Source organism: Macrobrachium rosenbergii, chromosome 27 (assembly GCF_040412425.1).
Source record: "Macrobrachium rosenbergii isolate ZJJX-2024 chromosome 27, ASM4041242v1, whole genome shotgun sequence".
Lineage (NCBI taxonomy): Eukaryota > Metazoa > Arthropoda > Malacostraca > Decapoda > Palaemonidae > Macrobrachium > Macrobrachium rosenbergii.
This window is the reverse complement of record NC_089767.1, coordinates 30,959,509-30,982,469: the sequence shown is the minus strand read 5'-3', so window position 1 is coordinate 30,982,469 and position 22,961 is coordinate 30,959,509. Positions and strand designations below refer to the sequence as shown.

Genomic DNA, 22,961 nt, shown 5'->3' with positions numbered 1-22,961 from the left:
CTGAAGTTGGAAAATGCTTGATGAGAACAAGCAGCGTTAATAGCAAGCATTATCTCACTAACTGTGTGCGTAGAATATTAAATGTAAGTTTTAGAACTTAAACTCATCTTATTTCCCGTTTTGTGTTTGCACTCAATAACGCTTTTACACACATTCATATACAGATGTAGCTCGAGACAGATGCCCAGGGCAAATGCATGAATGGCATTTGCCTGAACTGTCAAATACCAGCTGACTGAGTGCTGGGGCGGAATCTCAACTTTAATTATGATGAAGTAACTAAAAACAATATCGCCTCCCTTGGGGGCATTCGGAATTGCCTCTCCCCAAGCCTCCTGGGTATCCCAGTGGGTGCCCAGTGGGTGTCCCGTGGTTTTCCCGTTGGGTTTCTCGATGGGTTGCTGAAAGCTCCCCGGTTGGGTTCTCTTCATCTTCCTTTTTCGGTTTAGAGATGAGGTCTCCTTCGGGTCTTACCCCGTCAGGGGCTTCTCCTTCTTCTTCTTCTTCTTCTTCTTCTTCTTCTTCTTCTTCTTCTTCTTCTTCTTCTTCTTCTTCTTCCTCATTATTCTCGTTTGAATTTGCGTGAACAGGACACGAGTTTAGCTTGGAATTCTTTGCTGCGTAATGTCTTTTTTTTTTTTTACTTGTTTCCAAAGTTTGTAAGTGATAATTTGGTGTTTTAAAAATATAGAAAATAAGATACTTTATGGGCCATTTTTTGGTGCAACCGTTGTTTGTAAAAAAAATTATTTTAATCTATAGATAATTCAGTTTATGAATCTTCATAGATAGATAGATATATAAATATAGATAGATAGATATCTTGCTTCCTCACTCATCACCGTACCACCATTCCCAGCGAGAAGCTAATCCTGAAGGGAAATGGTCATCACAGGAACGCACATTATCAAAATAGCTCTGGTACTGAGAAGTAGAAGTTTATATGCTGAACACATTGTGTGCGGTGGCCAGCCTAATAGCAGGCGATGGTGCTTTCCAGCGAAGCGAGGGCGAAAGGTTAATTCAAAATGCAGCTTTCCTAAAGTTACTCCCTCGCTTCCTTTGGCGGCTTCGTTTTCTTTCGATTTCATCTATTCGTTTGTGTGTGTTCATGTGCGCATGCGCTTGCTTACATTATCCGCATCTATTCCCATGCAGTCTGTCCTCTTCCGTGGACTCAAGCTTATCTGATGTATATAATTTTTCACTTCTTTTTAATACTTCTAGGATAATGGCTCCCCCTCTCGCAGATGGGCAGCTGCCTTTATTCTGTCTCGCCCAAAGCATATATATAGAAGAATATTTTGCGGTATGCAGAAGACATCAGTGAATCTTATCCTTACATGCAAAAGTAGATGTTCCAGTACGAGTGATGTCGAATCTTGCTCACAGAGATTTCATTATATATAATATGTGTGTGTGTGTGTGTACGTGTGTGTGTGTGTGTGTGTGTGTAAGGGGTGGCGGGGGTTGTACCAAAGAATTTTTGCAGCCTACTTTTGACAGTGACATATTCTGTCCTATTACTTTAACGGTGCAAATTAAAATTAACCTCTCCGAAAAAAATGGCTTCAGTTGACCTAACAAGAAGGCTTAATTGCACTGTCACTGCAGGCAATACGTAGTAAAAGCATGGAAAAACAAGCGTGCTTTAATGCTCTGAAACACGCAACCTCCAGACTCTCCGTGGTCTATTGACGAGGTTTTTTTTTTTTTTTTTTTTTTAAGATGTTTGGATCTGTTGGTTTTCCAGAGTGGCTTCCCACTCTGTCTTCATTATCGTACTTGCGCTCTCAGATGCTGAGATGTCCTTCCTTAATACTGCCGCTGCTTGGGGCAGCAGTTATTAAGTGAGGGAGAATAAGTCGTCTTTACTCTTTTACGTATTTTTACCGTGGAATCCAGTTCGAGTAAAAGAGCAGAAAATCTCGTGCACTAGAAAACATTCAGATCCGTTCTGGAGTGCTTGTCAGTCTTGAAGCCATCTTTCAACATTCGAAAACGTTTCGAGATTAATTTCGAAAGTTTTCCAACATTATTTATCATCTTTTTATGACCGAGAACACCGATATGTCTACTGCCGGTGCGTGTTGAAAAATGATCTGTTGTTGACGTTAAGTTCCACTGTCTTGTTAATCTTCATTAGGGTCCGTGTAGGATAAATTGCCGTTCCTTGTAACGCACTATCGGGCATATAATTAATTCTGCAAACACGTGTTACTGCTGGAACAGTATACTTATTTTCTCTACAGGTAATAGGCAGCAGCTAATGAATATTTATAGAAGTAATGAGGATGAATGTTTCACTGATTGCTCCTCGGTATTGTACCTGCAAACAGACCTTTCATTTAGAAACATGATCGGTGCGGTTGACAGATGCTGAGAACAATTAAGCGAAAGATCGATAGCTGACTGAGCATTTTCTAAATGGATGGAGTTAGCTAGCCAGCAAAAAAAAAAAAGTATTGAATCATAATTATTTTTAACAAGAATTGTGCATGAGATATTGAAAGGCAAGTTGCAATGTAAGCTAACCAGAGAAAACCAGTTAAAAGGTAAAAACAAAAACAAGGAAAAATCAGCAAAGTTAAACGCAAAATAACATTAAATTTTGAAAGTAAAAAAGAAAACATTGGCCAACATATAGTATCTTCTGTATTGGATATGAATTTATGCTGACATCACTTACATTATTAAGGGCTATTTTATTGGAATTGATAATACATTTAGAAACATTCATGTTTTTGTGTTGATAATTTAAACAAGGAGGACGGATTCCCAAAAAGTATCATTCAGACGTGTTCACGTCAACCAGCGCTTGGCAATTCCTTCCAGTGAAAACACAGGATACATAATAAATCAAGGCGGCAATATACGACTTGGAGATTTAAGTATCCTGGTGGAATTCTCTTAGGATTATCGTTGCTGACGGAAAGCCAGTTGTGTTCTGTTAGAGTATATTCGAGTAGCAGTTTTTCATAGTTTTTTTTTTTTTTTTTTTTTTTTTTTTTTTTTTGCTGCTGAAATTGACGTCACTTTGTGACGTACTGCTTTCATTCTTCTTGTTGCTTTCTTCAGGAAATTATCATTCCTGATCAATTTAAACTTGTGGTTTGTTGTGATATCCTGTTTCTAATTAGATGCGGTCTGCGCTTCGTCAGAACTTATTCCTGATAGAACTCCCTTAGCGTTCTTTTACGCAGATTTTTTTTTTTTTTTTTTTTTTTTTGCAAATAGAATTTGCCTCCTCTTGAGTGCTGGAGGATTTGGAAGACTATCATAGGTGGATTTTGTTTGTTTGTATGGAATTGTATTTACTCTCAGCTCTCTCTGTCTGAAATAAATATATGAAGTTTCATTCGTTCTCATATTATTGCTGAAAATGTTGCCTCGTTATACCGTCTATGAATCTTACAAAGTTACTCATTGTTTTACGAATTGTGATTTATATTCATTTCCCTATTATTCCTTTTCCTACGTCTTTTTTTGTTTTTGTTTCTATACATCCAAGGTAATTATTTTCAGTGATTATCACCCTTTGCCATGCAACCTATTTTTCATTTGACACCCCATCTTACTGATTATGTAGCACTTATTCATTTTCATTCACGCTGTTTTTCATTTGAGCGATAGTCATTGCCAGACAACCTGTTGATCATTGTGATATATTTATTTAGATTTTCAGCCACGAGGAAGCCAGAAGATGTGGTAAGAATTCATCTCTTCCGTAACCTTCAACCTTTTTTTAATTCATCTAGAAATCCCACGGTGGCGAGATAGCTTATATAGCCTTCCCTGACTCCCCCGCCCCCAACCCTTGTACTCCTCCTAAGAGCTTCTGCCATTAATCTGAAAGTCCCATTAGCCTTGAGAAAGCCACGAAATAAAAAGGGAATGAGGCGAATAAATGAGGGAAAATGCGTTACGAAGTGAAAGATAAAAAAAAAAAAAGGGGAGGGAGGGGTACGAGGTTCGGGAGTAGAAGTGTTAGTAAGAGGGCCATTGTATGTGCTCACCCAAGCGGTGCGTGGCAACTCCTCCCCCCCCCCAACCCTTTCAGTGTTGACGATTTCCCTGGCGTGCCTCGTAGGTTAGTTTATTTACCGGTTTACCACAATTTAAACTCCTAACTAATAATGGGATTTCTGGGATTATCTCTCTCTCTCTCTCTCTCTCTCTCTCTCTCTCTCTCTCTCTCTCTCTCTCTCTCTCTCTGTGGATTTAATTTGGTAATTGCTGTTACTGGTCTGACCTCCCTTATTTTTACTGGCTTAGCTAAATTCATAGACACTCTGGATACAGTCTAGCAATGTTTCATTCATCAATTAATTTTCAGTTTTTTATGACCCTGATTTACCATCCGGAGGCATCAGGGAGTTGACCTGTCTGTAATACCTTCTAAATGTCTGTCCATTTGAATATTCTATCTGAAGACTTAATACTTTAGATATATATATATATATATATATATATATATATATATATATATATATATATATATATATATATATATTATCGTCTGTAGATGAGGAAGATTCAACATTTTATTTTGGTGGATTCAAAGGTTGACGTCAAGGTCATACGTAGAGAGATATATAGGGCCAAATAAGAGTTTAACCTTTACCAAGACATTTGAAGTATATGAGAAGTCCTAAGATCAGGCATGCATATAGTCCACTAAAAAACTTATGTGCAGAGTGAAGTCCTGGTGAAAGTCAAATAAGAAGCCAAAAGGGAGATAGGAATTCAGCCATGGCCATAACTTTTGAACTGTGCGAGGTGGAGGCTTAATATTTTGCATGCGTACTTCACTAATGAAGCAAGTATGCATAGTGATGTCAAAGTCATATTGCAGGTCAAAAGTGAAATAGGAATTTACCAGCTTTAGTGGCATTGTTTCACAAGTACGTCTTATTCTCAAATCCTCGTGTTATTCATATTCAGTGACTAATTCACAAGTTACATAGTTCGTTTCATTAGGGTATTTTCTCAACATTAAATGTTTAATTTTTTCCTTTCGAATTTATAATTATTCCTTATTTCAGGCATAAATTGTTAAACCATTTTTATGTACTTTTATGTAAAAAATATTATTACAAACCAGAGAACAAGACGAGTCCAAACTAATTGTGAACCAAAAATAGATATTCGTATTACAGCCAATTAATGCCAAACTCTCCGCCTTCGTGTGCTCTTTCAGAAGTAATTGAATTCTCGTTTGTTTAAGTGGCAGGTTCCTCGTCAGCTGAAAGTGAATTTCAGTGACTCTTGCAGTGGCCGAGTTTGACTATGCCAAGTGTGTCTTCTATAATCTAGAGAGAGAGAGAGAGAGAGAGAGAGAGAGAGAGAGAGAGAGAGAGAGAGAGAGAGAGAGAGTTTTGGTAATCAGTATTTTAACAAAGAATGACGGAAGGGAGATATAGAAAATTATCATTTCAGTCATCCTTTTTTTCCTTCAAGGATAATATTTAAAGGGTATCAAGAATGGAGAGAGAGAGAGAGAGAGAGAGAGAGAGAGCTGGCGATCAAATTGACCAGCCCGTGACGGGCAAAATCCAGCAGACAGACGGAGAGAGATATTTGCCTTATCTCCGTAATTCCGGAGAATAGAGCGTTTCTCCGGCAGAATCCCCCATCATTAATAAACTTTTCCGAGGCCGTTCTGCCGAGTCACGGCCAAAAGACCCATAGCGCCTTCAATGCGTCACAACGAAGGAACCATCCATTCGGGTGGCTGCTGAGGGCTGGCCCTTTGTGGATGGGGGTGCAGAAAAATGATGATGATGGTGAAGATGTGCTTATTTTTACTATTGACAATATTATTGAACTGGTATTGTTGAAATTAATTAGGGAGATTTTGCGTTGTTTTCATTAAAATGTCAGTTAATTTATCCCGGAGTAGTCGTTGAGAAATTTCGTTTCTCTAAATATGACTGAAAATGGGAGTTGAGAGAATCTGTCAAGAAAAGGTAGTGTACTGCTTTTGCTGTTAAGTAGTTTCGACATATTTCCCCGGAAATCACCTCTAGTTCAAAAAACGCTTGTGAGTGTCTTTTTTTTTTTTAATCTTGACAATTCAAGAAGCGTTTCCGTTTATACACATTCGTAACGACGACTCGAGGTGAATATGATTCGTGCGTGCTTCATTTCAATGTTTCAGTGTTAATACCACTACTCGAGAAAAAGAAATCCCTTTCTCTTGGCTGACCCTTTTCCCCAATAGTATTCGGGGAAGATTTCTGTCAGTTTTAGCACTTCAATTAATTTAGATAAACTCTTTGTTGGTCAGCCAAACAAACACTTAACCCTTAGCCCTGCTGACTCACGATGGGCCACTCACAGGGGATTCCTAATGATGTAGATGCCACTCACTAAGCATGACAAGGAAGGCCACTCAGGAAGCGTTACTTGCAGAAAATTTTTCTGCCACTTATCAAGTAGGACTGATACGGACGCGTATAAGGTCGTTATGGCATTGCTATTGCATTATAAGTTGGGCTTTTGTGATACAGCTTCAAGGAAACTTGTTACCTAGTAATGATGTTTAAATGTTTTGGCACTGATCTTTTAAGTTGATTTTAGTAGTACTGTAAACATTCTGACAGTCATAAGCCTTGAAGTATACACCAGATTATGATCATAAGAAGACTGAGTTGATTCTGGAATACAGCCAGGACCAAAAACAAGGTCTTACGTCATTTCCCCTGTCATATACCTCAAAGGAATGAGGTAATGCCGGCCCAACCATTACTTGAAGCACGGGGCTAGCAATGTTGGGTATGATCAGCACTTAATGGGTGAATCACAGTGAATGACGGACGTTATCGACATATGACCATGCAAGTGTGTTTGTGTAGCACAGTTGAGTCACATCTGCTTTCGTCTGGCCCCCTGGTTATAAAAATTCCCATACCCTGTTTAATCATTTTTGTGTGTTCCTTACATCTCACTCAGAGTTGAAGCCACATTGGAATGATTTGGTTTCACTGATTATTTTCTTCTTAAATCTCTCTCTCTCTCTCTCTCTCTCTCTCTCTCTCTCTCTCTCTCTCTCTCTCTCTCTCTCTCTCTCTCTCTCTCTCCGTTTTTTGTGTGCTTGCTTGTGAGGTCCTCTGTCAATCTCAGCAGACGCTCTTCAGAGGACGATCAGGATCATTTCCGTTGAGCAAATTCTTCTGATGTTCAAATGTATTTGTATTCACTCTGTATTCACTCTTAAATTCCTAAGCTTGACATTTAGTAGTGCAGTTAGTATTAATGTTTATTAGTATTTATCTACCACGTCTTAAGCCTAGTTACGATGGTGTCTATGCAAGTATGCAAGATACATACATGAGTAATGATCTCAGTTATTCAGTTCGTTTATGTAATTCCTTGTGTACTTGATCATTGACTTGTTTCTATAGATGTATTATTTAGCAATTTCTTCTCTCTTCTATAAATTATATTTATTTTATTTGCCTTCCCATTAATTTAATCTTTCACCCGTTTATCAATTTATTCATTGATATATCTTTTCTGCCTATCTATTTACCCAGTTATTTCGACAACCATTAGTACATTTACATAAGTGTTAAATATTCATTCTTCACATTCCAACATCATAAATAGTTATCTTATCTGTTTATCGCAGTACCGTGCTTAATAAATAGTTTAGCAACTTGAAAATACATAACCCACTTAGTAGAAAAAAATATGAGATCCCTTAATAGGTGTAATAAGCGGTTGGATTCCATATATAGAAGAGCTGATCGCCTAAGTCAGCGGAGAACTCGACCCCGCTAATTGTACGTCACATTCCTTATACGTCAGCTGAGGAAGATTTCGGTGGAGGGGATCTTAGTGGAACTATTATACTTCTCGTGTTTTATTTGATTGGTTTATTGATGTGGTTTAGTGTGATTTAGAGAGAGAGAGAGAGAGAGAGAGAGAGAGAGAGAGAGAGAGAGAGAGAGAGAGAGAGAGAGATGAAAGCAAAAAATTATCAGGGAGCAAATTATTGGTAAGTGCCTTCAGAGTCAGTGGTTTTATATATATATATATATATATATATATATATATTATATACATATATATATATATATATATATATATATATATATATATATATATGTGTGTGTGTGTGTGTGTATGTGTGTGTTTTATTTTTATTAATTCATGTATTCAGTAACTTATTGTTGATAGCACTTGAGGAAAAGAAGTCACACCGGAAGGATGTGCTTGCAGGAAGGAAGGTTAATGTAGAAATGAATGGTAGAATAAAAGATGCAAATTGAAAATACCATCAGAAATGAAGGCATTGAAATAACTGAGATAAAAAAAAAATTACGATTTTTCGTAGTATTTTTGTGCCAGTGAGTCTTTCCAACTCAGGGGCACCGAGACTGCAATCTCCTTTTACAATCTTTTCAGCCCACCATCGGGTGTCGTCTGGTATTGCTAAAGAATACCCGCGGGCATCTGAATTAAGATGACACTGCATACCACTAGGTGTGGCTTTCATACCTCGCCTAATTTATGTCGACTGGGAGGTACTCTCGTGATTTTCCGAACAAAAGAATACCGTGGGGATGGAACATCGCCGAGTCGAATGCGAGAGCTTTAGAGACCGGGTTCAGTGTCGTTTCTGCTTCTGTTTGGGATTACTGTCCGTTTCATGATGCATTGTTTCTTATATTACCTACGTAAATATACATTTTTAGAATTGTGTATATTTAAGTGCGCGAGAGTTTCGTTTTAAATAGTTTCATTTTATATAAGTATATTCGTGTATTCATACCCTGTGTAGACAAAATATACATTTTTAGAATTGTGTATATTTAAGTGCGCGAGAGTTTCGTTTTAAATAGTTTCATTTTATATAAGTATATTCGTGTATTCATACCCTGTGTAGACAAAATATACATTTTTAGAATTGTGTTTATTTAAGTGCGCGAGAGTTTCGTTTTAGATAGTGTCATTTTATATAAGTATATTCGTGTATCCATACCCTATGTAGCCAAAATATACATTTTTAGAATTTTGTATATTTAAGTGCGCGAGAGTTTAGTTTTAAATAGTTTCATTTTACATAAGTATATTCGTGTATTCATACCCTGTGTAGCCAAAAGACCCATATCACAATGTTCAATAAACGCAGTTTATTGATTTTTTAATACAGGTATTCAGAATAACAATACAATTGTCTAAGACAGTAACTGATTGGAAAATTGACAGAGCATGACGTTTTATGAACTTCCATTGTTGTCTCCATTCCTATCAGGAATCTTCCGCAACCTTCCTTTTATCCTCTGAGGCAACAAAGCATTTTAGGACCTTCGTGAAACCTCTTAATTTGGCTTTTATTATACTTTTTAGAACTTTACAACTTTTCCTATTATTTTTCTGTATTGTAATATCGTTAATAATTAAAGTTGACATAAAGTGTTGCGTTTGATGTAAGTTTTTTCATTCTTGCCAAATGGTGCACTTTCTCGTTTACTTACAGATATGGTTTACCTATATATATAGTTCATATATTCTTTACTCGTAGATTGTATTCAACTTAATAAGAATATATATATATATATATATATATATATATATATATATATATATATAATATACACATATATACAATATATATACAGTATATATGCATATATACACAGTATATCACATAAATTATCATCACCTTCAGAATCAGATGTAGTTTATCATCACTTTCAGAATCAGATGTAATTTATCATCACTTTCAGAATTAGATGTAATTTGTCATCACCTTCGGAATCAGATGTAATTTATCACCGCCTTCAGAATCAGATATTTATTTGACAAGTCAACTCGTTTGAAAAAAAAATAATTACCAACACGAAGAAAAATACGATTATGAAATTTATTCATGCAAGCACGCTGACATGCGCGTTGACTGAAAGCACCATACGTGAATGTATTGACGCACGCACTAACTCCTTCCTTCCTTCCCCGTTTTATTTGACTTTCTCTTCGCTAACGAGCACAAAAGTGATCGTTCTGCCGTCAGTGACAGAAGGAACCTTTTTTCAAAATATCTTTCTTCGTATCTGTTTTGTTATTTTTATTGAGGTTTGAGTAGTTTTTATTTTTAAGGTAATTATATATATATATATATATATATATATATATATATATATATATATATATATATATATATATATATATATATATATATATAGATATATATATATATATATATATATACCTTATATACAATAATTACTTTGGTACAATACAGTAGCTTAATTCTGCTTTTCTTTTTGCTCAAATTTGTACTACTTTTGTCAGTACTTATATATATGCGTTCACCTGGAATCAGTGTTTCTTTATCTTCTATACAGAAGGTTTCTGGTAAGTCCCTTCATCCTTATCTGCATTGCTTTTCGTCTTCCAGTTTTCATCTATTCCCATTATCATATCACTAAGCTTTCCAATTTCTTTAAGTTTACATATTCCATTTTGAGCTTCTCGTTCCAAAACAAATCCTTCACGTAAGGCCTATTAGAGCATAGACAATTTTACACATATGAGATCAGTAATTGAAAGTCCTTCTTCTGGAAAACCGCGATTCTCGTGAGAAGTCCCCATTTTGAAAAGTCTCTCTCTCTCTCTCTCTCTCTCTCTCTCTCTCTCTCTCTCTCTCTCGGACGGGACTTTCGTGTGTGTCAAACGATGCTAATATTGAGAGCCGAACCTCGTTAGCCTCCGTAAACTGGAAGTTTGCGCAGTTGACAGCGCAGCCAATATTTGCGCACTCTGGGTAAACGGAGGAGGCCGGGTTGTAGGGGAATGTTTGAGGACTGAAGAAGATGATCGCGGGCAAAAGGAGGATTTTGTTTAACGAAAAGGGGTTTTGGGAATTCCCACATATATCGTGAGTGTTATTCCTCTGATCAGGGAGTTGCCGTTGTCTTCTGAGTAATGTGTGTGTGCGGTTGTGTGCATGTGTGTTTTGTTTTATCCATATTTTACAGAAAATTAATGCGATGTGGATCACAGCAAATTTGAACTAATAACGTGTATAAAAATATCAGATATGTTTTTTCGTCTTTTTCCATTTTGTTTATATATATATATATATATATATATATATATATATATATATATATATATATATATATATATATATATATATGCACATATAGTGTGTGTGTATGTATGTATATATGCATGCATGTATGTATGTATGTATGTATGTATGCATGCATGTATGTATGTATGTATGCATGCATGTATATATGTATGTATTCTGTGTTTAGTGCGGTCTACGCCAAAAAGAGAAAAACACGCCAAAGTGGACCTTACCGAACAATTTCAAATTCTATACTATGCCGTACGAGGAAAATTCGTCTCAAAAAAAAAAAAAAGTTTGATAATACCATTTCTGTCACTGTGTGATAGAACAGTTTCTACTCTCGACAGACTCAAGTCAGGCGGAACATTCAAAAACCGTCCGTTCTCGGAACGCATCTCAGTGATTATCTGGAAAGCGGAGGACGCGAACTGAGAAGATCCAGTCAGTCAGCCGTCATTCTTTGAGCATTCCATGTGTGCATGCGTTCGTCTGTGCGCATCCTGACAAAAGCGCTCGGAATGCATTGGCATCCTCGGGTTCCCAGTCAATTACTAAAGGACCTGGGAGCCTGTCTAATCGGAAGAATTTCTCGAGCTCCGTCGAGAAACCTCTGCCTCCTGACGGGTGTCATATTGAAATTCGCCCTGACGACAGATCGTCTTCAAATAGCTTTATGCGATGAGGAAAAACCAGTATATCATGTATACATTCCTCTTTTTTTTTATAAGTATAGGGAACGGAGTAGTATTCCAAATAATTGTTTCCTGCTGACCGCAGAAAATTGAACTGCAACTGAGACTCAAACCAATGCTCTTACCTGTCAGTTGATTGCTTTCTATCTATTTTGAAAGCTCATATATTTTTGGGTTCTTGAGCGCCAGTGTATTTCGTTTCTTGAAAGCTTAAAGCTTAGCACACGGTAAAATAGAATACTTCTTGTATTGTGAAACATGAAACACCACAGTATTCTACAGACGTTCTAGTTTTATCTAAAGCATGACATTGCATTCCAAAATCAAATCTATGCCCAGGCTACCTGAAACGCCCGTTCGCTGAACACGACAGGAGAGCAGCGATACTCGAGAACAGATGATTGTTCAAAAGACGTTATAGAAAATGTTCTTGATCCTCTCTCTCTCTCTCTCTCTCTCTCTCTCTCTCTCTCTCTCTCTCTCTCTCTCTCTCTCTCTCTCTCTCTCTCGTTCACACGCCTTTGTGTCTTTTGATCGCCGTCTTCCTCTCCCTTGATCATTTTGCACACAAGCTTGCTTGCTTTTATTAAAGCCACTTTTCTCTTGTTTACTTGCGGATGTGCTTTGTTCTCTCTCTCTCTCTCTCTCTCTCTCTCTCTCTCTCTCTCTCTCTCTCTCTCTCTCTCTCTCTCTCTCTCTCCAAATAAACTAATTATTTGTTATCTACCCGGAATCTTATTTTATATTCCTAGCATACACTAGCTTTTATGTTCTCATATTGCTAATTGTGCTGTAATTGCTGCTGTTGTTTGTGCTGTTGCTGCTGTTATTTGTCCAGCGGTAGCAGGATTCCGAACCCCCTTACGGCATGCAAAGCCGTTGCAATAAGTGAACGACCTCCAAACATTGCCTTTTGCAACGGCAAGAAAGAATCCTTAAGTGTCCTTCAGCCATGGCATCCTTTCATGGGATCCTGAAATTAATGTTATTTTCCCTTTCTACTTTTGAGTCGCCCTCCGAAGGACCTCCCTTCGCGTCGGGACAGTGGGGTATTGTCCCCCGCCGACGTAACAAAAGACGCTCAAACTGCGATGTCGTCCTTTGGAGGGCGAGTGAGAGGAATAGGAGGAGGAGGAGGAGGAGAGGGAGAAGGAGGGATTGTTGGAGGTGCTGGAAAAAAGATGGTGTACGAGGAGCTGATGGTGTTGGTGGAGGGAGAGGGAGAGGAAATAGTGAAAAGTGAAAGAAGAAATTTTGATAAAGGGGAAGTTGGAGGTAGAGGAGATGGAGATAAAGGAAGATAAGGAAGAGAAGGGAGAATTAGACTGGAAAGAAGTGATGCAGGGGAAGAGGATGAATAGATGATGGTTTAAATAAGTGGAAAGAGACAGGGATGACGTTGGTGTAGAAAGTAAACTTGCTTCTCTAAGTCTTCTAAAAAAAATTTTCCCTCCTCCTCCTCCTCCTCCTCAACTTGCCTCTCCAAGTCTTCTAAAAATGTTTCCTCCTCCTCCTCCTCCTCCTCCTCCTCCTCCTCCTCCTCCTCCTCCTCCTCCTCCTTTTGATGGTAGTTGAAGAATGTTGCTGCTTTGTCCTTCCCTCTTCTTCCCGAGTCACGTTCCCCCACACATCGCATTTCAAGGGAGAAGAGAAACGAAAAAAAACAAACGTCCCCAAAACAAAGCAGCGAATGGAAAGACAGGGATAAGAAACGAAAAAAATAAAACAATGACAAACTACTGTAAAGAAGTTTTAGGGTAAAACGGGTGTCTCTGTCCATCGACGTCGCCTTCGTCGTTAGTGCAAGTTCTTCCTCCGTCAGAAGTCGTCGTTGTACAGGGTAGCCGGATGTCATGTCTCCTGACGAATATCAGGCATCTAGAGTGATAGAGATCGTAATGGAATGTCGACTTAACAGGATATCTGGACATTGCATACTCCTCTGGTCTCACCCCCCAAACCCCTCTCACATGGCGACTTTGGCCTCTAAATGATTGATGAATGAGTAATTATATAACACACGCTGCCGTTTCTTTCATTCAGTGCTCATTCACTCAACGCCCCTAAAGGCATTTCAGAAGGCACAAGAAGGCGCCTCTAAGTACATCTTTTTGAGGACAGCCTCTTTTGGGAGAGATTGTACATCGCTTCTTAAATACCATGTAGAATGTCTGTATGTCTTCTTTTGGTGCAGAACTTGGGTTTTCTTTTATCTGTATTCACAAGAATACTAGTTATTTGGTGTAACGTTTTCGTTAAGAAATAATATTGGATATTATTGGAAGATAACCTGACGTGTTCAACTGTTTCAATATTTTCAGTCTATAAAGTATTCTGTGATTTTCAGAGATAGTTGTATGTATTTTTAGCGACTCTTTACATTAGTGTCCGCATTAGTGTCCGGCCGTGGAATTTTACATAAGATAGGAAAAATAGTTTTCTCTGAATCATTCGCCAACTGTAGCCTCCAAAGATCAAGATAGGAAGTTAGGAATCGTGAAAATTGCTTTTGGAAATGATGGGTTGTGATATTCAGTTGACGGCCTTCAGTGAAATGTCAAAGGTAGTTCTCTCTCTCTCTCTCTCTCTCTCTCTCTCTCTCTCTCTCTCTCTCTCTCTCTCTCTCTCTCTCACACACGCACAAACTAACGCACATTCGCGATGTGTGTGTTTCATATTTTTATTTTTTTTATCAAGAGGCTCCAGAGTACTTTTGAAAGTAGAAAGTCTTTCAATAAGTTATATTGAGACAGCTATCTGTTCAGAAGTAAAAAGTAGTTCCGTAGATAATTGTCGCTCTTCTAAGACAAAATTAGTTACATCCGTCAGAAATAAAAACTAAAAATGTGCTTGAAGTTCTTCTAACATAAGAGCTATATCTTACATGACTGCGAACACTAACTTTTTCTTACATTCCCCAAGTTTATGAAACGACAATATTGCTGTTAGTTAAGAATGTGTGATTGAAACCCTTTGTGCATTATGTAAATTCACTATATGGATCCAAAATAGGTATTTTCTCATGTAATGTCTGGAGTATTCTCCTCGCAGGAAACCTAATACAGTTCACTAAGGAGTAAGGGTTGGGAGTGAGGGATCTATGGAAGCGGCACTCGGATGTCTCTTAAAGGTGCCGCCGATCTCTTGAAGGCGGGACGAGGAAAGGGGATGAAAAGAGATACCTGTGGCGTACCTGGCGGCATACTCAGTGTCAGTTCCCATTAGGGGTGACCTGACGTTGAGTGTGTATTGGGAGGGTGGGCCAGACACCTGGTGGTAGCCTTGTGGGGTTTGCCATTCAGGAAAGCAAAGGAACCACGACTAATGAGTCTGCAGTCGGTAGGAAGTGCGGTTGTAAAGGTCTCTGTTGAGTGAGGCCGGGTGAAACCAAGGAAGGAAGGAAGGCTGCGCCTCCTTCTTCTTCTCTTTTCTCCTTCTTCTTCTCATTCTTTTCTATTTTCTCTTTTTTCCAAAAACAATGAAATTCCACAGAGGCCTTTCTAACCTCTGGGATGCCACCGACGCCTTTGGTTATGTTCTCTGCGTGAAAGGGTCCTTCGGAATAGCTAATAGTTTTATCTTTGTATCTTTACTTGATAAGGATTTCTCCTAGGATTTTGAAGCTCGCCACAAAATGGTTTGAGAGAACTCATGACATCTCCATCCACTCGAGTTTATTTACATTTTCATAAGAGAACACTTTAAATTAAGTTGTGGTTTTTGTTAAGCAGCACAAAATGGGTGGCTGCAGGTGATAGGAAAGTGTGGTCATATTATCATAGAACCTGTGAATTTCTGACTTATAAAGATTAAATTAATCTGTCATTATTTTCCATTTCGTATATTTTATGACTTCATATTGTGTGTGTCTGTTTGTCTCTCTCCCTCTCCATTTCACATTCATTCCTCTCCTCATATTACGTTTCGCTGCCTTCATTCTCATGAATTAATTATCATTTTCATACTAATGTACTTCTTCCAGTTATAAAATGGAATAAGTGATAATCCCAAGAAGCAGATGTTGAAACTCTTCAAAATAACTCTGTTTCGTCTCCATTGTTCCCGTGTACGTAATATGACCCTTGTTCCGTTCATTATCATTCGCCTTATTACCTACCAGTATACATTGTTCTCTTTCCACACTTCATTCCATTTCTCATACTTCTCTCCTTCCTCTTCGCATTTCTCCATTTCTCTGTGCGTCACTTCCTTTCCCCGTCCGTCTTGACGTTCTCTCCCTTTTACATTCTCTCTCTTATATCCATCACTAGCTGCTCCTCCTCTCATCCCTCTCCCATTGTGATAAGGACGAAGCAATTCCCTTGATAACGTGCCATAATTATAGCTTGTGGGACTCGTTTAAGTGGGTGACGGTGCTGGCTGAAAACAGACTTGTTACGCCCACGTTGGCGTGGCCTCACTGCCTAATTTTCCCCGTATGTGAATTTGTTGGGTGTTAAAGAAACAGACAAGGTCTAAAGAAACAGACTCAGTCAGTCATGTGTTATCCCTTTTTCCGCTTCAGCCTAAATAAAGGTTTTACGTTTCTAATTTTTCCCCCTTTTCGTATAACCTTTCCTTGATTAAAAGGCCACTCTTATCTCTTGCTTCAAGGTTAATTATCACACACACACACACACACACACACTCATTTGATTATTCCAAACCCCGGACCAGACTAGGGTATCAGTTTTCCTTTCCCGGCGTGCTATGCTCGATAGATAGTGCCCTGAAAATTGTTTTTCGTTAGTTATTTAGCGCTTGAGTGAACGAGCCCTATTCCCATCCTTGGACCTACGATCTCCCTTAACTCATTAATCGTCTCTTTTTTTTATCGCCTATGTTAATCCGACCATTCGTCATAAGGGCTCCGTTATTTACCCTGTAACTGACTGGCCAATCATTTGTCAGCAGTTATCGGATCTAATCATTTAATAGATATATAAGATGTCTGGGACAGCTTGGAGAGAGAGAGAGAGAGAGAGAGAGAGAGAGAGAGAGAGAGAGAGAGAGAGAGGGAAAGGGGGTTCTAAGTCTTGAGATATATGCCTATTACTCAAGATTATATATTATTATAATGTTAACGGAAATGAAGATTATGACGAGATAGAAGCAAGAGTTACTTCATATTGGCTCATCATTTGACTTAAGGGAGCAGAGTATGGCTGTTGGGACGAATGTATTTTGACCTGCCAACAGCAAAACAAACATTCAAGATTTAATGTGCAAGCAGAATGAGTTGTCCATTATAAAAGTCTGCATGCAAAACAGTAGGTATTGTTTTAGAAATACGCCATTTATTTCACTACAAACTAGCGCTCAAAAACGAGAGAAAATGTCTTTCTGTTCTTTTAAGCTTCTGTCCTCAAGTCCGTCACTTGACCCCTTTCTCTGGTAATTCATTATTTTGAATATGGTATATAGCAAATTATGATTTGTCAGATTTATAATGTTCATAAACTTTGGGAACTCAAATAAGGCAGCAGTCACTGGTTCATCTCTCTCTCTCTCTCTCTCTCTCTCTCTCTCTCTCTCTCTCTCTCTCTCTCTCTCTCTCTCTCTCTCCCCCAACATAATTAATTAGTGCTTGACGAGGTAATTCTTTCACCTCGCGTAGATGCCAGCATTCCTTTCTCTCTCTCTCTCTCTCTCTCTCTCTCTCTCTCTCTCTCTCTCTCTCTCTCTCTCTCTCTCTCTCTCTTTCTTCCATTTGTTTTTATTTTCTCACGTAAAATTCTCCCTCTCCTGTACTTCATCTTTAGATATTATTTGTATTGATACTCGTATATCTGTTGTGCTTGATTTTCAATTAAAACTCTCTCTCTCTCTCTCTCTCTCTCTCTCTCTCTCTCTCTCTCTCTCTCTCTCTCTCTCTCCTTATGACTTGAGCATTCCAGCGTTCTGCGTCCAGAGGCGAAGAGCTCCGTTTGTTTACATTTCTTTTCTTCTTTTCCGCAGCTTCGACGGGACCAAGTCCACCAAGGGCGCCTCGAAGATGAGGCGGGACATGATCAACGCAGAGATTGGTCAGCTGCGGGACCTCCTCCCCCTCCCGCCCTCGACTCGCCAGAGGCTCTCGCAGCTACAGCTGATGGCCCTCGTCTGCGTCTACGTCAGGAAGAGTAATTACTTCCACCAAGGTAGGACGCTGATATCAGCTTTATTTATCCATCGCTTCATTTATTTTGCTGATTTTTTTTGCCATCTGATTGTGTATTTTGGTTTGTATTCTTATTTTTATTTTATCCGTATATCTGTTTATGTGAGTATTATTCCATTTGTTTGTTTATATGCGAATTCACTTATTTACCTATTTCCTTATTTATTCGCGTAATTTGTGTATTTGTTCGTCACTCCAAAGTAAAGTTTCTCGCTTTCACTTCCGCTAAAATACAAAGTTATACACCATCAAGTTGCAAAGTTTTTAAGTCCCAAAACAACTTGGTCCTTCCCCCTCAGGTTAAAAGAAATTAACAGGAAAAAATAAACTCGAAATAAACCTCTCAGTAGTTTCAGCGAGAAAACTAACGCAAGACATAAAGTTAAGAAAGAGACGAGGACCGAAGTAAACGGCAGAGAAAGAATGAATAACAAACCAGGAGATATTTAGACGAATTTTAAGGGCTTTTTGCGGTTTGCTACCTGTGGCCGACCTAACGACCCTTGTCTCCCTTACCTTGCTCCCATGAGTGTGTGTGTGTGTGTGTGTACGCGTGTACGCACATTCACATGTTTCATTTATGCATGTGTATACACATACGTACAACCAATCATACATATGGATTGCCACTAAAATCCCAAGGAAAAGTTGATTTTTTGTATCAGTTTCTCATTTCAAAGACATTAATGCAGATTTGTGGTTTTTTGCTGGGATGAATTGTTCAAAATGTACAGCATTTTCATGATGTGTACTTGTAATAGTTTCTTCAGTATTACATTTAAAGCTCAGTTTGCGTTTGTGTACGTAAGTTATCATATTCATTTTTACTGTTAACTGCGAATTGATTGCTACTTTGAATTTTGTATATAGGCTATTTTCAGCAAGTTAAATAAAAGCCATTTTTCTTTCTTTACAGTTTTCAAACAGCAAGACCAAAATCACAGTCCAACGCCAAACATCGGTTTCTCCAAAGTAAGTAATATATTGCACATAGTTTCGTTTCTCATAATTAGGAAGGAGCTCTAGGAAAAAGAAGGCAGCAGTCATTGCCACATTTATTCTTTAGCAGCTGAAAACTGCTGAAAACTTCATCAACATCAGTCACTTCATACACTGTATCTAGTCAGAAAGCCTCTCTGCAGGTTGTTTATTTACATCGCAACCGATGTTTTTGCATAATATTCTATCTTTTTGATAACATATGATTTTCCATCTCAGTCTTTTAAGAAGCATTTCTCTGTCACATATAATATTTCTTTTGTTGAGTTTGATTTTGCACATATATACTACATTACACAAGCAAACACTGACTTCGGAAAATATATTTAACAAAATTAAATCATACACAAAGATGTATAAAGGAAAAGATGGATATTCCGTCATTGATATTCGCTGAACAATTCTAATATTAGAAAAAGAATCGTAAAATAACCATGAAATTCCTTACCGATGAGCGAACCTTTTTCGAGAGATTCATTTCCTCATAGCCTCACTCACTTACTTACTCATCGAGGTTCCCATGAACAGAGATAGGAGAAAAAAAGGAGGAGTATGAGTAATGAGGAATTCCTGATCAATTTCTGAGGCAGTATCTCTTCAATCAGTCCGCATAAATAACGCAGGAGTCCTGCCCCTCCATTGTCTGCCTCCATGTCGGGGGATAGCACACAATGTTGACATGAGTCTGTTACCTGTATCCGTCTATGGTACGGCCCAAGTAGTTCAATAGGGATTTTTCCGGGATTGCACGGATTCTCTCTCTCTCTCTCTCTCTCTCTCTCTCTCTCTCTCTCTCTCTCTCTCTCTCTCTCAGAATATGTTTAAGAAGGATAAACAATTTACGACTTCGATTCCAGCTGATTTACTACATCATCGGGTTCCTTTTTATACCTCACTTATTTACATTTCTTTCTTCCTCCTCCTCCTCCTCCTCCTCCCCCTCTCTTCCCCTTTGATTGCCCGATGTGCAGTGTCTCCGAGCAACGCTGTGCAACCTTGAATTAAAATCGGCCTTGACCCGCAGAGGTTGGCAGGGCTTTGAATCTCTCCTATATTTCTGCGCATGACGAAGGGTTTTATTCACTCCGCTGGAATGCATGACGTCGTGTACAGTTCGTCTGCCACGTCTGGAGAGCAAGAGAGGACAATAACAAAATAAATATCATGTGGAAACATTTTAATTTTCATAGCAGAGAAAAACATTCAGGTTTCGTTTATAAATTAGATTTGGACATGAGAAGAAAAGCAAGAAGGGGAAAATGTTCATTTTGCAACACTTGAATATTACTGAGGAGGAAAGAATTCAGTTGCTGACATTTGATAAGACTTGTTTCTTCTGACATACTTGTGGGTAAAAACAATAACATGTTCGCGTGATTAATTATTAACGGTATTTTGCTTCAATAAGTGTTATTAATTAGTTGAAAATCAAAAGGTTGCAAATTAAGAAGGTAAATTCTTATTTAAATAATTACGACATGTCATTCTCGCTTGAAATTATGGGTATGAGTTAAAGTATAACATGTATTTGCAGACACCTGAAGAATGGTGGCCATATATTTGATTAAATCTAAAAATCTTGCCTTAGATGACATTACAAGCATTTCTTGTGACACGTTTTGTATTTATCATCGATGAACACAGCTCATGAAACTCTCAGCCGCGGCCCTTTAAACTTTCATCCACGGCCCGGTGGTGGCCTGTGTTGTTGGCACCCATAACGATGCCAGACTCATGATCATGGTTAACTTTAACCTTAAATTAAATAAAAACTACTGAGGCTAGAGGGCTGCAATTTGGTAGGTTTGATGATTGGAGGGTGGATGATCAACATACCAATTTGCAGCCCTCTAGCCTTAGTAGTTTTTAAGATCTAAGGGCAGACAGAAAAAGTGCGGACGGACAGATGAATAGCCATCTCAATAGTTTTCTTTTACAGAAAACTAAAAAGAAAGAAATAGAACTACAGCAAAAACAAAATTACCAAAACTGTATTACCAGTATTGTCATCCTTGCTATAATAATAATAATAATAATAATAATAATAATAATAATAATAATAATAATAATAATAATAATAATAATAATAATAATAATAATAAAACCATAGCGACAGTATTAAATCAAGATTTAGTGGTGACTATTTTTCCTTAGATATCCTTCACAATTACTTCGTTGTTCCTAGGTAAGATCTTTGCCTCTGACATCATATTTAAATCTAAACATGACTTGTTTACCATCAACTTTTTGCCAAGTGTAAAATTATCTTTTTTATTTTCGCTTTTCTCTACTCTTTTTCTCTTTTTCTCAAAGTATTGCGTCTTATACTTGGTGTTAATAGTGAGTGTATATATTTGTACATTTCTGTGTAGAGAATATATTTATACATAATTTTGCAGAGTTATATATGCATATATACCGTATATTTTTTGTATAATATATATATTATTTTTTGTATATATTTTGTATATAATTATAAATTTTTATATATATATATATATATATATATACATACACGTATATATAAAACTATTTCACTATTAAAGTGGTGTAATTACTAGTAAACAAAACCACACTTAATTTACTGTATTTGTTCTCTGCATAAGGTAATGTATAGAAATATATTTATACCTACTTATACAATTTTATATATACATATATGTATATTTTTGTATACATATATTTGTATAATATATATACACATAAATGTATATATAAAACTATTTCACGAATAAAGTGGTGTAATTCCTAGCAAACAAAACCACACTTTATTTATTTGTTTCTCTGCATAGAAATTTATACAGCGTAGAATTTTGTGCAAAGGCTCCAATTCATCAAAACCACGCCTTCCTAATATCACCCAAAATGAAATCATGGTTTTCATTTATCCTGGAAGTCTATCTTGATGTTTAAATCTCATTCGAAAAGCTTAAGTCCCTGTGAGTTAGTCTGCAGAAGACCGCATTCTACAGTAACCCGAAGTAGTTCTGAAACACCTAAAGGTCATGTTTAAGTGTATTGGTAATAATGGTTTTGTTTCCTCCAGCCCCTCCAGCTCTCTCTCTCTCTCTCTCTCTCTCTCTCTCTCTCTCTCTCTCTCTCTCTCTCTCTCTCTAAACACGGAACCTTCAGGGAAAGGAAGTGGTCGGTCCCGGAACGCCTCTTTAACCCTCTCTCTCTCTCTCTCTCTCTCTCTCTCTCTCTCTCTCTCTCTCTCTCTCTCTCTCTCTCTCTCTCTCTGTCTATGCATTTATGTATCTGCATTTTTTGCTGAATTAATAAACGTGGCATAGATAACAAATGATCAGTAATATCATTAACTGGAATATAGATTTCAAGTATCATACCTCTCTCTCTCTCTCTCTCTCTCTCTCTCTCTCTCTCTCTCTCTCTCTCTCTCTCTCTCTCTCTCTCTCTCTCTCTGTCCACGCATTTATGTATCTGCATTTCTTGCAGAATTTAATATAGATAACAAATAATCAATAATTTCATTAACTGGAATATAGGTTCCAAGTATCATCTCTCTCTCTCTCTCTCTCTCTCTCTCTCTCTCTCTCTCTCTCTCTCTCTCTCTCTCTCTCTACAGTTCATTTCTGCCTTAGTTTTTTTTTTTTTTTTGTAGCTTCTCTCTTAACGTTCCCTCGAATTTGAATAAATACATATAAATATGCTCTGACTTTGCTCCAGCAGGCCACTTTTATTTCTCTCTAATTGACGTTTTTGACAGGTGAAACCTCTGCCTTTTAAGTTTTAGCTACGCCTAATTTCTTTTCCCTGGGCTTCTTCAAGCATGGAAGCAGGTGCATAGGTACAAATTCTCTCTCTCTCTCTCTCTCTTTCTCTCTCTCTCTCTCTCTGTGAAACGATTTCTAGCTGACATGTGAATGTAATTTTTTCTTTGTTTGGCTTGAAAGTAGATACTTGAAAATAATGTATCTCCATTGAAAGTAGATACTTGAAAATAATGTATCTCCATTGAAAGTAGATACTTGAAAATAATGTATCTCCATTTTCGTTTAAA

The 22,961-nt window shown here is 37.7% G+C and overlaps 1 protein-coding gene across 3 annotated transcripts in view; it reads left to right on the top strand.

Annotated features, from left to right (window-relative positions):
• Positions 1-22,961, top strand: part of LOC136853544 (PAS domain-containing protein cky-1-like) — a 283,578-nt gene that overhangs the window by 242,525 nt on the left and 18,092 nt on the right. For all 3 annotated transcript variants that reach the window (XM_067129259.1, XM_067129258.1, XM_067129257.1), the window contains 2 exons: positions 17,740-17,921; positions 18,858-18,913. In XM_067129259.1, the coding sequence (XP_066985360.1) occupies positions 17,777-17,921; positions 18,858-18,913 (201 nt within the window). In that variant the 5' untranslated portion in view covers positions 17,740-17,776. The remainder of the gene's footprint in view (positions 1-17,739; positions 17,922-18,857; positions 18,914-22,961) is intronic.